The 14,286-nt window shown below is 29.8% G+C and overlaps 1 protein-coding gene across 1 annotated transcript; it reads left to right on the forward strand.

The window, feature by feature from the left end:
* Positions 1 to 1,275: 1,275 nt before the first annotated feature.
* LOC118041153 (cathepsin B-like protease 3) lies at positions 1,276 to 6,070 on the forward strand. Its single transcript, XM_073404248.1, has 10 exons — positions 1,276 to 1,552; positions 3,337 to 3,390; positions 3,483 to 3,563; positions 3,716 to 3,783; positions 4,086 to 4,161; positions 4,263 to 4,388; positions 4,539 to 4,757; positions 5,088 to 5,201; positions 5,596 to 5,631; positions 5,736 to 6,070. The coding sequence occupies exons 1-10, from the start codon at positions 1,496 to 1,498 to the stop codon at positions 5,868 to 5,870; spliced, it is 966 nt and encodes a 321-aa protein (XP_073260349.1). The 5' UTR covers positions 1,276 to 1,495; the 3' UTR covers positions 5,871 to 6,070.
* The last annotated feature ends 8,216 nt before the right edge of the window (positions 6,071 to 14,286 follow it).

A 14,286-nucleotide genomic window follows, 5' to 3' on the forward strand; every position in this document is an offset into this window, starting at 1 on the left:
AGTTAGAAGTAAAAAATATTATTTTAATGTATTTTTAAATGAGAAGTACTTTAAAAACAATTAATATTACAATATTAAACAGATTTTAAAGAGAAAATGCTTGCAAGTTAATATACTCCCAGGAAAAAAAATAGTAAAGGGAGGTATTGAATTTACAAATCTTAAAAAAAAATCCCTTTGAAAACATACCTTCTTAATATTATTTAAATAGCATGATTAATCTTACGGCTCCCCAGTTCATAAATACTCAATTCAATAAATGAAAAACAAGTCTAAACTTCCAATTTTATTTTAGAAAAAAAACATTTAACTAGCCTATTTCATCCTTGTGGTTCCATTTGAGGTTGTTTGAAAGCGCGGTTTAATTATGCTTTACAAAAATTTTAATTTTTTTCTTTAAATTATTTTTCTTCTATATTTTTTTATAATTTTAATATACTAATATCAAAAATAATTTTTAAAACATGAAAAATATTATTATTTTAATGTTTTTTTAAGTAAAAAATACTTTTAAAAACAATATTTATCGCTATCCTAAACACCTCATTAAGTTATGAAATACTTTTTTTTTAATAAAGTCAAATAATCATTTTGTGTTGTATATATATCATAGTTATTAAATCCGGTTGAGGGTTGACCCGGCCATGGGAGGATTGACCTAGCAATGAGGTCAGGTCTCGGGTCAACCAAGAAAAAAAAAATATTTGAGATTTTAATATCTCATATGAAAATGTTAAAAAACATTTCATGTAATTATAGATTATACATAATTATTCTATATAGAAAAAAAATTAAATATTTCATGTTATGTAGTGTGTCTGTATTTCATGGGAATGAAATATAGTTATATATAGCTAAAAATTAACAAACATTTCATATGAATTAAGGCTATATATATATATAGCAATTCTACATGAAAAAATTGAAAAATATTCCATATAAATATAAATATAGGCTATAAACATAATTATTTCACATGAAACAATTAAAAAATATTTTAAAAGGATACAAGTTATAAAAAAAAAATATAAAGCCAAGTATTCACAAATTAATTTTACATGTTTTGGGTGGATTAAAAAAATAAAAATCAAGTCTTATATGGGTTATATTAGGTCACCCGGGTTTTTGCCATAAATCCCCAAATCACCCGATCGGGATGAACCCCGGCCCAGAGTTATATATATATATATAATAATCAAAGTTAGGATCAGGGTGGGATGTCCTCCGCAGTGAGCCATGAGGGTCATAACTGACAGTAAGAGATGATGCCTCCATTATGATACGTGGGAAGCGAGAGCAAACCCAAAATAGACAATGGGCTCTGCCATCACTGTTGACATAAGCCTGCACAAAAAGTCAAGAAAGTTTCCTTCCTTCTCCAGTTTGATTTACTTCCCTCACCTCCTTTCTTCTGTAGTGTAAACTCTCCCCTTTCCTCGTTTGTCATCTACTTCCTGGATATTTCCATTTTCTTCCCTTCTCCAGCAAGCAGGCAATGGCAAATCCTTTGTATTTTCCCACTCTTCTCTTACTCCTTGCTGCTATCTCTCAGGTAAATTGCTTTCCAGTTGCAATCTCTATCTATTTATTCTAAAAAAATCCGATCGTTACCTCTCAGTTTTTTGTGTTCTAGTGGAGAGATATCTATGACTGTTCGAATTTTTTCCCCCAAATCTGGCGGTTGATTTTGCTATCAAAATTTAAATGCATTTGTTCGGGTTTAATTCTATTCAATTAAAAATAAGAGAGTACTCTAATTTGTCGTGATAAATAATTTAATATAATTAAAAAATAATAATAATAAACAAGCATATAAACACATGCAAAATTAAACTAATCAAGTCTTGTTTCTTAAACGTGCCTGTAAAGAACGCATTATATTAGTCAGATTATGTAGTCCACTTGTTGAAACATTTAGATGCAGATCACGTTGCTATAATTGCATACTTTGGCTGTTTTATTGCTCGTACGCAAATGGATTGATTGTAATCAGTGTCTTATAATTTCAAGAATACTACTACTAAGCAAAACCCATGAACTAGGAAAACATACTAAAATATCTCTCTACAAATAACTTGAACCTAGCTCTAGAATGACTAGATGAAAAAAAAGTAGAAACGTTGGGAAAAGCATAGGAGAGAAGGCTGAAGAGCTACTGTTTTGTGTGTGCAGAACATCTTTCACTCAACTCTTTTTTATACTGATTTTTTTGAACTGAAACTAATGGAGAATTAATTCTGGTAATTACCATAATTAATTCTCTTAATTACCCGTCATAAAAAAAATAAAAACCTATAGTTTTGCCTTAAAATTAGATGTTTTTACTTTGAAAATAAAATTGTTTAGGTAGATGATGTTTGTTTGTTGTTTAGATTGGCAAAAAAAATAAATTCTTTATGGGTCTAAAAATGCGCACATGTGACTTGACTTTTAAGCTCATAGTCCATTTGATCTAGGGTTTTTTTCTTTTAAAAGCTCTAGTGCTTTACGGGTTAAATTTAAACTCTTCAACTTCATACTAATAAAATATAAGAAAATCTTGCAATATTTCAATGCGAGATTGATAGTTCTTGGGTTTACAAAACATGCTAGTAAGATGTGTTTTATATCAATTTCTTATTCAGCCATAATTTGTTTTAATTAATGGCAGATGTTTGGTTCCACTTTTAATTTGACTCAAATATAGCTATTAAATATGTTTTGAAATAAATTGATAACAGATTTAACTGCCTTTTAACACGTTAAAATCAGATGGATAATGACTTTGTTTCTGTATGCAAGTTCCTATATTTTCTGTGGGTGGAAAGTTGATATTTTTGGATTATAGAGAAACTGTGAAGAAAATCTGTTAATAGCGCAGATGGCTAAAGAAGCCAGGATTAGGCAATTAAAAAAAATACACGAAATTTTGATGTTTAGTTAATTGCACAGTAATCGGGGGTATCTTTTCCTCGGACAAACCTCAGATTGATTAGTTTCAGCTCTGTCATCTTTTACTGGGCAGTTTTAATCAGTCGTTTTTGCTGGAAGTGTTTTATTGCAACCCGCCATTTAAGTTGATAACAAAGTTATACTGTTTTCTACTTTGAGTTTTTTTATTTTTTATTTTTTTCATGGAGCTTTATTAGTACTTATGCAAAAGCATCTTTAAAGTAGGAATTAATTCATAAATGTGACCTCGTGAATACAAATCAGTAGGAGGTCGTTATGTCTGTCTGCTGGTTAGTCTTATCTTGAATAATTTCCATTCTTGGATTTTTTTTTTTCCTATCTGTTTTGATTCTTGAATGGCTAATATTCTAAATTTGAAGTTATTGAATGTTGTGTGGTCAACAGGCTATTACGGTGGAACCAGTCTCCAAGCTCAAACTCAACTCTAGGATTCTTCAGGTATTTTATTTAGCAGATCCCCTCTTTTTTTGTATGAATTTGTTCCATTGCAAATTATTTATTTTTCTTCTTCTTTCACTATGATTGTACAGGATTCAATAGTTCAAAAGGTCAATGAAAATCCCAAAGCTGGATGGGAAGCTGCAATGAACCCTCAATTTTCCAATTATTCTGTGAGTGCTCGACTGGGCAGACCTTGTTCATCAGGATTTAGAGACTGGGATTGTTTTAAGTACCTTTTTATGTTGCTTCATTAACTCATGTAGAGGCTGATTCTAGTCTTTTATTCCATACAGCTAACATTTCCAGTTTCTTTGCTGCATAGGTTGGAGAATTTAAGTACCTTCTTGGAGTCAAACAAACACCCACAAAGGAACTAAGAGGCGTTCCTCTTTTAAGGCATCCAAAATCCATGAAATTGCCAATAGAATTTGATGCGAGAACTGCTTGGCTGCATTGTAGCACCATTGGAAGAATTCTAGGTCACTTTCTACCTGCTTGCATTGCATGGTTCTCTGTTTTTTTTTTTTTCTAATTAATTTTCAAGGTCCTGATTTTTTTCTGCTTTATTTGGCAAATTGTGGGTCAAATTTGAAATCATAGATCAGGTAAACAAATTTGTTTTTATTTCTTTCTCAAGGATTTGTCTAAATAAACCTTGCTAGTTCCCGACACATTTCGATTTTGATAATCCAGGGTCACTGTGGATCCTGTTGGGCATTTGGTGCTGTTGAATCACTATCTGATCGTTTTTGCATCCATTATGGCATGGTAACTGAATCTTGTGATTCAAATTGATTGTTTATATTTGAACAAAAGAAGTTGGCTATTTATGTTGTTCCAGTATAATCATATACGTCCTTTTATTGCAGAACCTCTCTCTATCTGTCAATGATCTCTTAGCTTGCTGTGGCTGGATGTGTGGCGGTGGTTGCGATGGGGGTAGTCCAATTGATGCATGGAGATACTTTGTCCAATCTGGTGTTGTCACTGAGGAGGTACAAGTTTCTGGCCTTTCCTATTACTTTGACCCTTGAGATCTCTCTTGGTTTAGATTGGTTACTGAGAAAATGAGAGACATTACATTTTGATCTTGCCCAATCTGTTCTACGATCATGATGTTCCTTCACAAAATTTTCATGTGGCAGTGTGATCCATACTTTGATGATATTGGCTGTTCTCACCCTGGTTGCGAACCAGGATTTCCTACTCCAAAGTGTGAGAGAAAGTGTGCTGATAAGAACAAACTCTGGGCGGAGTCAAAGCACTTCAGTGTTAATGCATATAGAATCGATTCTGACCCCCACAGTATTATGGCAGAAGTTTCTAGCAACGGACCAGTAGAGGTCGCCTTCACTGTTTATGAGGTAAAAACTTGGTTCATTCTCATTTGCTCACACTTGATGCACTGAGGTCTCTTGTAGTGCGTAACTACAGCTCGCTTGTTAAGCTGAAGAAATTCTGAGCATTGCTTTTACAAGTAGGAATAACTTTGGTGGGAGTTTGCAACCATTTTATCTATAAAATATGAATCTCTTTTTTAGTTGTACTTGCACTTTTCATTCATAAGGGACGAAAGTTGCCCATTATTAATCTATTGTAAAGTATTAACATAGATATTGCATGAATATAAATGTGCCTGGGAAGTATAACTTGTTACTTAAAATAATTGAAATGTTCTGTTTACGATCCTACAGGATTTTGCTCATTATAAATCAGGAGTTTACAAGCACATAACAGGTGATGTCATGGGAGGCCATGCTGTTAAGCTTATTGGGTGGGGGGCTTCTGAAGACGGGGAGGATTATTGGGTATGTGTTAATACTTGTCATTTTTTTTAGATTTCATTGTAAGTAACTTCAATATGCCTAGCATATAAAAGCAGCGGCAAATTAGTAGGATATTTAACTCCCGCCCATGATCGATTAAGTGTTAAAGCAATTGTCCAGAAAAATTAAAGATGTCAAGAATAAAAAGTCTTGTAATCTATGCCAAACTCTAGGCGTATTGTGTGGATAGAAGACACTAGACTTTTCATTTACTTCTCTTTTGGCTAGATTATGAATCCTTTATATATAATCTAATTTTTTAACCTCCATTCATCATAGATATGCTCGATCCACTACTATAGTTCAATAGGCTCCAAGTCTTGATTGTCACTTAATTTTCTCATGTTATTAACACAAGTATTACTCTTTGTTTCAGCTTCTTGCTAATCAGTGGAACAGAGGCTGGGGTGATGTAGGTTCTTTTGATCAGAATTTGCTTCGTGTTGAATTACCATCGAATTACCGTCGTAGAAGGTATTCTCAAATGCTGACATGCAATTTCATTTTGAATGACAGGATGGTTACTTCAAGATTAAAAGAGGAACAAATGAGTGCGGTATTGAAGAGGCTGTTGTTGCTGGTTTGCCTTCCACCAGGAACCTGGTTAGAGAAGTTGCCAGCATCGATGCCCATGAGCACGCTTCGGCTTGATGATGGATTATCGTATTCAAATGTGATGTAATTCATGTATGAACCATGTGTTCTAGCGATAAATTATGCAAGAAGAGAGTTATTGGATATGATCTCAGCTACATTAGGATGCTTTTGTTAAAAAGGATAGGATTGAATTTTAAAAAACAAATTCAAATATTAAGTTAATGTCTAAAAATTATAAGACCTTTAATTCCCTATCCCCTTCGTTACCCTCCAAATGTGGAGAACCAAAGGATTAGAGGAGTTGGGGATTGGAGAATGGCATCAGGAAACGAAAAGGAAGAAGAAGGAATCACTATTCCCACAGACTTTATCATTCTGTTTTTTTATTAATTATTCGATCTTAAGAATTCCTTAATGAAAAATATACATGCGCGTGCACACGCAACATGTAAGATTATGAATTTATAAATAAAATGTATTTGTTGAAATATATTTAGTATATTATAGTTTTTATTGATTATTTTATATCTTAAGAGTATAATAATAGAATTTCGATAAATATTATATAGTTGTTTTAAATATTTCAATAACCAATTGCCAAATGTTGTTTTTATTCCATAACATAACACAATAGCAATACCCCAGTAATATCAAATAAACCTTTAATTTACGTGTCTTCAAGAAGATGGTATATCATTGATTTTTAAATAATAAATTTTGTAGAGAAATTAAATTTTTAAACTATAATATATCATTCATTTTTAAAGAATAAATTTTATAGCAATACCCCATAAATTTTCAAGCCCAAAAACTTTTTATTTGAAAAAATGTGTTAGAAAATAATATAAATTTTATTTTAGAATCTCATTTAACAACTTAAATTATTAAATTAAAATAATTATTTAATAAATAATATTAAGAAACATAAGAAAAATAATGTATCGTGACCAAAAAAGTTTAGCAAAAAATTATATTTGGTGATCGTGAATGATACAAATGATATAATTTGAATATTATAATAACACAAAAAAAAGAGTTTTTATTTCATAGAGATAAAAATGTAAAACCAACATTTTTTAGCGCAACTTGTGAAAAAATCTAACTAGGGGTATTTTAGACCATGGAGTGGGATTATCAAGCATTACAATGAAAATAGACACCATGTCGAAAAATTTGTGCAAGATTATCAAAATAATTGAAATTTTTTATTGATGAATACGGTATCAATTTTATAAAATCAAGTAAAACTTTTATTCTTTTTTAATTTTGATATTGTTTACTTATTATATGAATAATATAACTCACTATACTAATTGTTTTGGTTTTAAATCATATCTATTTTTTTAACCAATGAATTGAAATTGATTGCTAGAAAATCAAAGATAGATTATTCTACAAACTTCAAAACTGTAACTAATTTTTTTTTATAACAACGAAATTCTATAAAAAATTTATTTGTTTTTATGTTTAAAATTATGTTTTGTAATTTTTTATTTTTTTACTTGAAATTAAATTTTTTTATTATTTTGATTTGTTAATATTAAAAATAATATTTTTTAAAAAAATATTATTATATATTTTAAATAAAAAATATTATAAAAAAACACTTGAGAGTAGCCTTTTCCAATAACATTCCTAAATAGCATGTCAAAGCTTGATTTTTAAACCAACGAGTTATTACGATCATTTCGCTAACAGAATACTCGCTCTTGAACATATCTTCTCTGGCTATTATAAACAAAAACCTCAACCGTGTGTTTGATTAGGAATATAATTATGGTTATTTTATAAAATATTTTTTATTTAAAAATATATTAAAATAATATTTTTTTTTATTTTTTATATTAATATATCAAAATAATATAAAAATCAAAATAAAAATTTTTTAATTTAAAAATAAAACATGTTTAAAACACAAAAATAAACATTTCCTTTATTTTCTCGTCAGTGCGTTACTGTCGGCGACTTTAATTTCTCTTGCCACGCCGTGTCTACACCAAAAACCATGTGCATATTTTAATAGTCCTTCATTGATGTGATTTATCCAGCAGGGACCACGGTGGTTTGTCGCTTTATCTACTTTCTGGCAGACTGGGTTGGATTTATGGTTTTTAATGTGGGGATATGGGAAAACCTGACCCCTCAGTTTGTTCTCCTCGAAACAACGTCCTCCACACACACAGGATGTTTTTGAAATTAAATCGAAAAATAACATAATTCAGTAAAATAAAAACGTTTTGCTAAAATAACATATGTTATAAAAATATTTAAAAAATAACATATTTTTTTAACATAATTATAATTCTAAATATTAGTTTTTGTAACATAGATAATTGAGAATATTTATTAAATTAATTAACATATAAAAAAGTCAATATAAAAATTTATGAAAATTCAATTATTAAGATATAATATTCAAGATTTTACTATGTGCAGCTTAACTGGTTATATTATAAATTTGTTTTTTAAAGGTCACTGGTTCGATTCTCACAAATCTAAAAGCCACTGGAGGCTTACATGATCGTTAACTTCAAGATTTGTAGAGTTAGTCGAGACGAACGCAAGCTGACCCGGACACCCAAATTAAAAAAATATATATTCAAGATTTAACGATCAATGAATAAAATAGGTGATAAACTAAAGTGGCATGAGAGCCAAATGAGGAAAGAAAAATGGGTCATTGGGTATATACGAAAGCTCTGTTTTTTACATATTTGATATTGTTAAAAAGATTTCAATTAAAAAATTCTAATTATATCATGAAAAACTACCAAATAACATCATAATTAGTTGGTGATTTTGTTTTGAATTAAGGTAATTAACCCAAATCAAAACCACCAACCAATTACAAAATTATTTGGTGGTCTTTTATGATACAGTTAAAATCATCACGTCGAGATTTTTTTAATAATATTGAATGTGTAAAAAATAAAGCCTCGATATATCCCTATTACCTTTTTTTTTTTTCTTCCATCCATTTTTCTCTCCGCTTATTTTCCTTTTTATTTATTGACTATTGACTATCAAGTCTTATATCTGAACCATTAAGTCTTTATAGAATTTTATGTTGATTTTTTAACTTGAATTGCCGCCAGCCGTGCCTTCGCTGCAAGATCGGTGGATTCTTCTTTTCTTGCTTAAAGAAGAAAACGATGCGAAGTCTTTGTTGTTCCAAGACTGGACTCTAATTCTTCTTTTTTTTTCTTCTTAATGTTGGTGAGGGGCTAATCAAATTCATATTGAATTATACCAAGGAATTTCCCTGGGTCTACACGCAAAACAACTGGATTAGACCGGCATGTGATTAATTAGTGGTTGCTGGGGTTCCTAATGTGCATCTGACCCCTTTATAATGACCGTGCTGATCATCCCTGACCCGTTTTTCACGCCAATTAAATATAGTTAAAAAGTCTTTTTAAAAAAAAATTAAAAGACTTGAATAAAATAAAAGGTCTGATAATAAAATTTTAAAAAAATCTCTCTTAATCTACAATTTTGTTTGTTTTGTTCTTTTTACACGTACACTTTTGCACATGTGAGTCAATTTTGTTCCAAATATAGATATATATATATCTTCAACACTCCTGTCAGAATGTTTTAAGATAAAATACCCTCACACATGGTAGTCTTAAAGGAGACAAACTTTTGTCAACTTGCTGGAGATATAATCTCGTAGATCAGGCAGTTAGCCGTCCAATGGTGATGCAACTGTCCCTTTCTTGTTCATCAGAACACTTGATGGAAATGTTCACAGGAGATTAACACACGTGCTCGGTAGTCTTAAAAAACAACATGACACTGGTTATCGTGGGAAAAAACAAGTAAATTAACTCAGAGTAAGTGTTAATTAATTACGTTGCCTTGACTGGCTATTTTCCATGTCCTTCGGGGAGGCCATGAAGTAGAGATAGCATTATCTTTGTACTTTATGTAATAACTCGTTGTTTTTTTTTTTTTTTTTTTGAAGTAGAAATAGATTTTATAGCCGCTAGTTTTCCATGATAATGTAATTACTCTTTCCGCTAGTTTTCCATTATATTATTATTTCGTTGGTAATTAATTCACCGACAGAATCACAGGAGAAATGTTCGTCGGTGAATCATTCCGTTGCTGGTTTGCCCTCGACCAGGAATCTTGTTAGAGAGGTTGCGAGCACAGATGCTCTTGAGGATGCCTCGTCTTAATTGCTATATTTCAAAGTGCTGTATTTTATGTATCAATCATTGGTTCTTGTGATACAAAAAAAGGGGCTTGTGTGCTGTATACAAGGGACGAGACCAGGTATATATATGCATCCATGTACGTAAACAGTTGTCTTTTTCAGCTGAAATCTGATGTTTGTGTGAGAAGCAAACAGGGTGTAGATATTGTCGTGCTTAATGTTTACTGATAATAAGAGATTCACCTTCTTGGTGCATTTCACGTTGCAGCTTCTTACCTGCTTCCTGGTCAGCTGTTTGGCGTTTCCAGGTTGATTGGGTAAATTAATCTTCTTCTGCATGTTAATAATTAATAATAACTCAAAGGGGTTCATGCTCTAGTGAAGAGGATGGGACGGCCCTGTGCATGCTCGAGAAGATTTCAGAATTTTAGTTGTTAAAGAAGTCCAGCTTGTCATTTTCTTCACGAGTGTTACAGGAGATATATATATATAGTATAAGTGTAAAGAGAAATCAAAATTTGAGTTTGAATTTAAATATAATAATACAATCTGTAACTCTCTAGAAGCACATTTTCTCTTCTTCCATGGTATACTTGGTATCTGACAGTTGTGTCTTGGAATTGGTCTTAAACGCGCCCTGCAATCTTAAGCAAAGGTGGCATATTTTTTAAGATTGTTCTTTCAAAAGATTAAACCTTCTTGCACTCAGCGGTTTGCTAAACAGATCTACAAGATGGTCTTTACTGAAAATAAATTTAACTTTAAGACAATTACAGAATTAATGAATTGTATATTTTTGTCATTTACAACCTCTTTTTATTATTGACATAAATATCTGAATCAGTTTACATATACCTCAATTAATTTTATCTGTCTAGAAGTTATTAAACATGCAAACATTTAGTAATCATCATATTAATAATTATAAAGCTTAAATCTGAGATCATAAAAAAATAAATCTTTTAATTTTAAATTTTTATTACTGGAATTCAATAGTTAGCAAAAAAATAATAATTTTAATATGATTTGTGCATGCATTAAATACTGGAATAGAAGACAAATAGATGTCACAACATAGCACTGGAGAGTGCCCCGTATATAAACCATAGAGTGGAAGTACTTTTTTTTTTATCCCTTTCCTTAGACCGAGACGAATACATTGAGAATCCAATTTGCAATTCATTTTAATGAGATGGATTCAGAGTGATCTTAAAACAAAGCAAGCATAAAGTTAGATTGGTTTACCAAGATTAATGAAATACCCCGGGGTTGGCCAAGATTGAAGAAATCAGAGGAAGGAAGAATTGAGTAAATCCTTTGAAATTTCATATTATTTTGATGACGTGGGTATGAACTAAAATAAAAATGAGTGAAACTGATTTATAAAGTAAACGTGTTATAAAATTTTAGTATAAGAACATAGATTGTGTTATGGAAATTTGAGAAAAATAGGCACTTAAATGTCAAATGCTCAAAATTATGAGAATTGATTTCCAAATTAAGGAAAATGAAAGAAATAGCTATAAGAAAAATCTTGGGAATTTTATGTGTTAGGGCCGGCCATGAAAAGTACTGTGTTGAGAAGTGAAAAGAGTAAAATTAAATTGTAAAATGTTAAATGTTAGTTAACATAAATGTGTGTGAGACTATATTATTTGGGAGAAGGGCTAATAGTAATTAATATGGAAAGAGAAACAATTGAATCTAGTTGTAAAGATTTTTTCTAAAATTTCATGACATTGATACATTAATAATGAAGGTATGTATTGATGAAATAATTGGTTTAGAAAATTATGAAATTTGACATGGATCGAAATTAATATTAATTGAAGAAATAGTTTTAAAAAAATGATAAATATACAGTAACATTTTTTACTAAGAAAAACAACAGTGGAATGACCTTCAGCAAGAGAAGCTAAATTGATGGAAGAGGCATGCAGATGTTCTTCACCTTCACTGATCATAAGATGATTTTAAAATTATAAAAATTATAATTTCTTTAAATTCATGTTGTTCAATTAGTTATTGAGAGATAGATAAAAGATAAAAATGAATAATTTTATTAGATTAACTATCCAAAAAAGTGCTAGTGGCATCAATGTTCAAACGTCTATAATAATTTTATTAGACTAGATGTTTGAAAAGAAGCCAGTGATATCTATGTTCAGATGATCGTGATAATTTTATTAGAAGAGATAGTAATATTTATATTCAGGTAACTATGATAATTTCATTAGACTAGTTGTCAAAGAGGGGCTAATATCATTTGTATTCAGATGACTAAGATAATTATATTAAACTAACTATATGAAGAGGAGATAATGACATTTGTGTTCGGATGGTCGAGATAATCTTGTTAGATTACTTGACTTATAGTGACAATAGTACATTTGATTGATTGAATATTAATTTTGTTTAGAGTAAAAATTTACGAATGATTTATATATTTATAGTAAATGACAAAGTTAATACTATTTCTTATTGTTAATGTAATGAATTAAATGGTAATATCCATATACATATGCATATATGTGTTTTATTCATAAGGCTATTGTATTATAATCTAATATTATGAAATGATGTAATTGTCAGGTTCTTTCCATTCTTGAGCCAACAAGTAGATTCCTATAATACTGCCTTTTGTTGTAAAAATAAGCTTAATTTGTAATTTGAACATGTTAAATTGTTATGTATTTTAATTTGATAATTTCATTTTGGACATGTTATCATATTTTAAAAATTATGCACATTAATATCTTGCCATCCATTGTAATTTTGTGCATCAGTATAAAAAATTATATTAACTGAGATAAAATCCTAAAGATGATTGCGTTCTAAATATCAATGTTCCTTATTCACTTAATGAAATATGCTACATAAAACTTTGTTTTAATTATTTGTTGATTTTATTATTATATTTTATCAAAAACTAGATATGGGTTATCCTTTGGGTTGTGTTGATGAGAAAAAGATCTAGATGATTGGACTTTGACTGGAATATTACATTGTAATATAACTTGGTACTTTCCAATATAAAAGAAACTCTATTGAAATATTGAAATTCCAGTAGAATGAAAAAGAAAATCACCCTTGCATTTGACTTTACATAAATAACAATATTGTAGAAAAATATATTTTTAAAAGTTAGGGTCATTACAATGAGCCCACATATCATATGTCATCATGATCTCCCCAACCAGCATCGAAAAAACCATGAAGTGAAAGTATTGCATTTTTGCTAATATATAATATCCATCTCAAACAAAAAATGTAAGATAATATGAAATTTATTTAACTGACCCCCAATAGGAAACACACGGCTTATGCATGAATATGTTAACCTTGTCTACAACAAATGCGAGATCAAGTCTAGTGAAGGAGAGATATTGTAACCCTCCAATAGTATTGCGATAGAACTGAGGGTTTTCAAAAAATTTCCAATCTTTTGCTGTAAAAAAAGTTGTAATAGCCATTGGAGTTAAGCAAGGCTTGACTTTATCCATAGAACTTTGTTTAAGATAATCAATAATATATCGATAAAATATATAAAATGATAGAGGAAATGTGATAAGTATAGAAAGGTGTATCAACTTTTATATCATAAAAATTACGAGCCTTGAGTTTTTATGTAAATCTAGAAAACGAGGCACGAGGTGCTTGTTGTAAATCATGTATAGATTTTTTAACAAGATAAAGATAACTGGGATATTGAGGATGTTAAAAACATGCTGAACCATGAATATTTTTTATTGTAAGGTGATGAAAGAATGTATTTTTTATCGAGAAATTATTAATTTTTCCTTTATTACACAGAGTAAATTTAATTAAATAAATATTTTATTAACCCATAATTAAAAAAAAACCCTACTCACAAGCATTTTAAATTTTATTGATATGACAAATATACTAAAAGACATGAGAGATTCAATGTAGTTCCCTTTATTTTTTTTTATTAACCACTATAGCATGGTGACCATTTTGAGTTTGCCATAAAAAATTAAATGATTTTGGATAGAGGGTATTTTGATATTTTTTACATGGTTTATAAGTTATTACTAATTTGTTTGAGGGTATTTTTATTATTTTAATATTTTCATAAATAGTGAAATAACCAAAATATTCCGGAAAAAAAAAGAGTAGTGTTGGGTAGGGGTATTTAGATATTTTTTCTTTTTTTTTTACACAAATTTGGTTTTTTTTATCTCATTTTTTTTTTTTTGTTATTTGTGAGTTTAGTTGTGGACAGTTATGTAATTTATTATTAAAATAACAATATTTTATTTAAAAACACTGATGGCAAATTCCGCC

The sequence above is a fragment of the Populus alba genome, chromosome 14 (genome assembly GCF_005239225.2).
Source record: "Populus alba chromosome 14, ASM523922v2, whole genome shotgun sequence".
Classification (NCBI taxonomy): Eukaryota; Viridiplantae; Streptophyta; class Magnoliopsida; order Malpighiales; family Salicaceae; genus Populus; species Populus alba.

Coding starts and splice junctions, on each gene's coding strand:
- LOC118041153 (XM_073404248.1), top strand. CDS start 1,496: ATGGCAAATCCTTTGTATTTTCCCACTCTTCTCTTACTCCTTGCTGCT. Junction 1,553..3,336: donor TCCTTGCTGCTATCTCTCAG/GTAAATTGCTTT, acceptor TGTGGTCAACAG/GCTATTACGGTGGAACCAGT. Junction 3,391..3,482: donor TCAACTCTAGGATTCTTCAG/GTATTTTATTTA, acceptor ATGATTGTACAG/GATTCAATAGTTCAAAAGGT.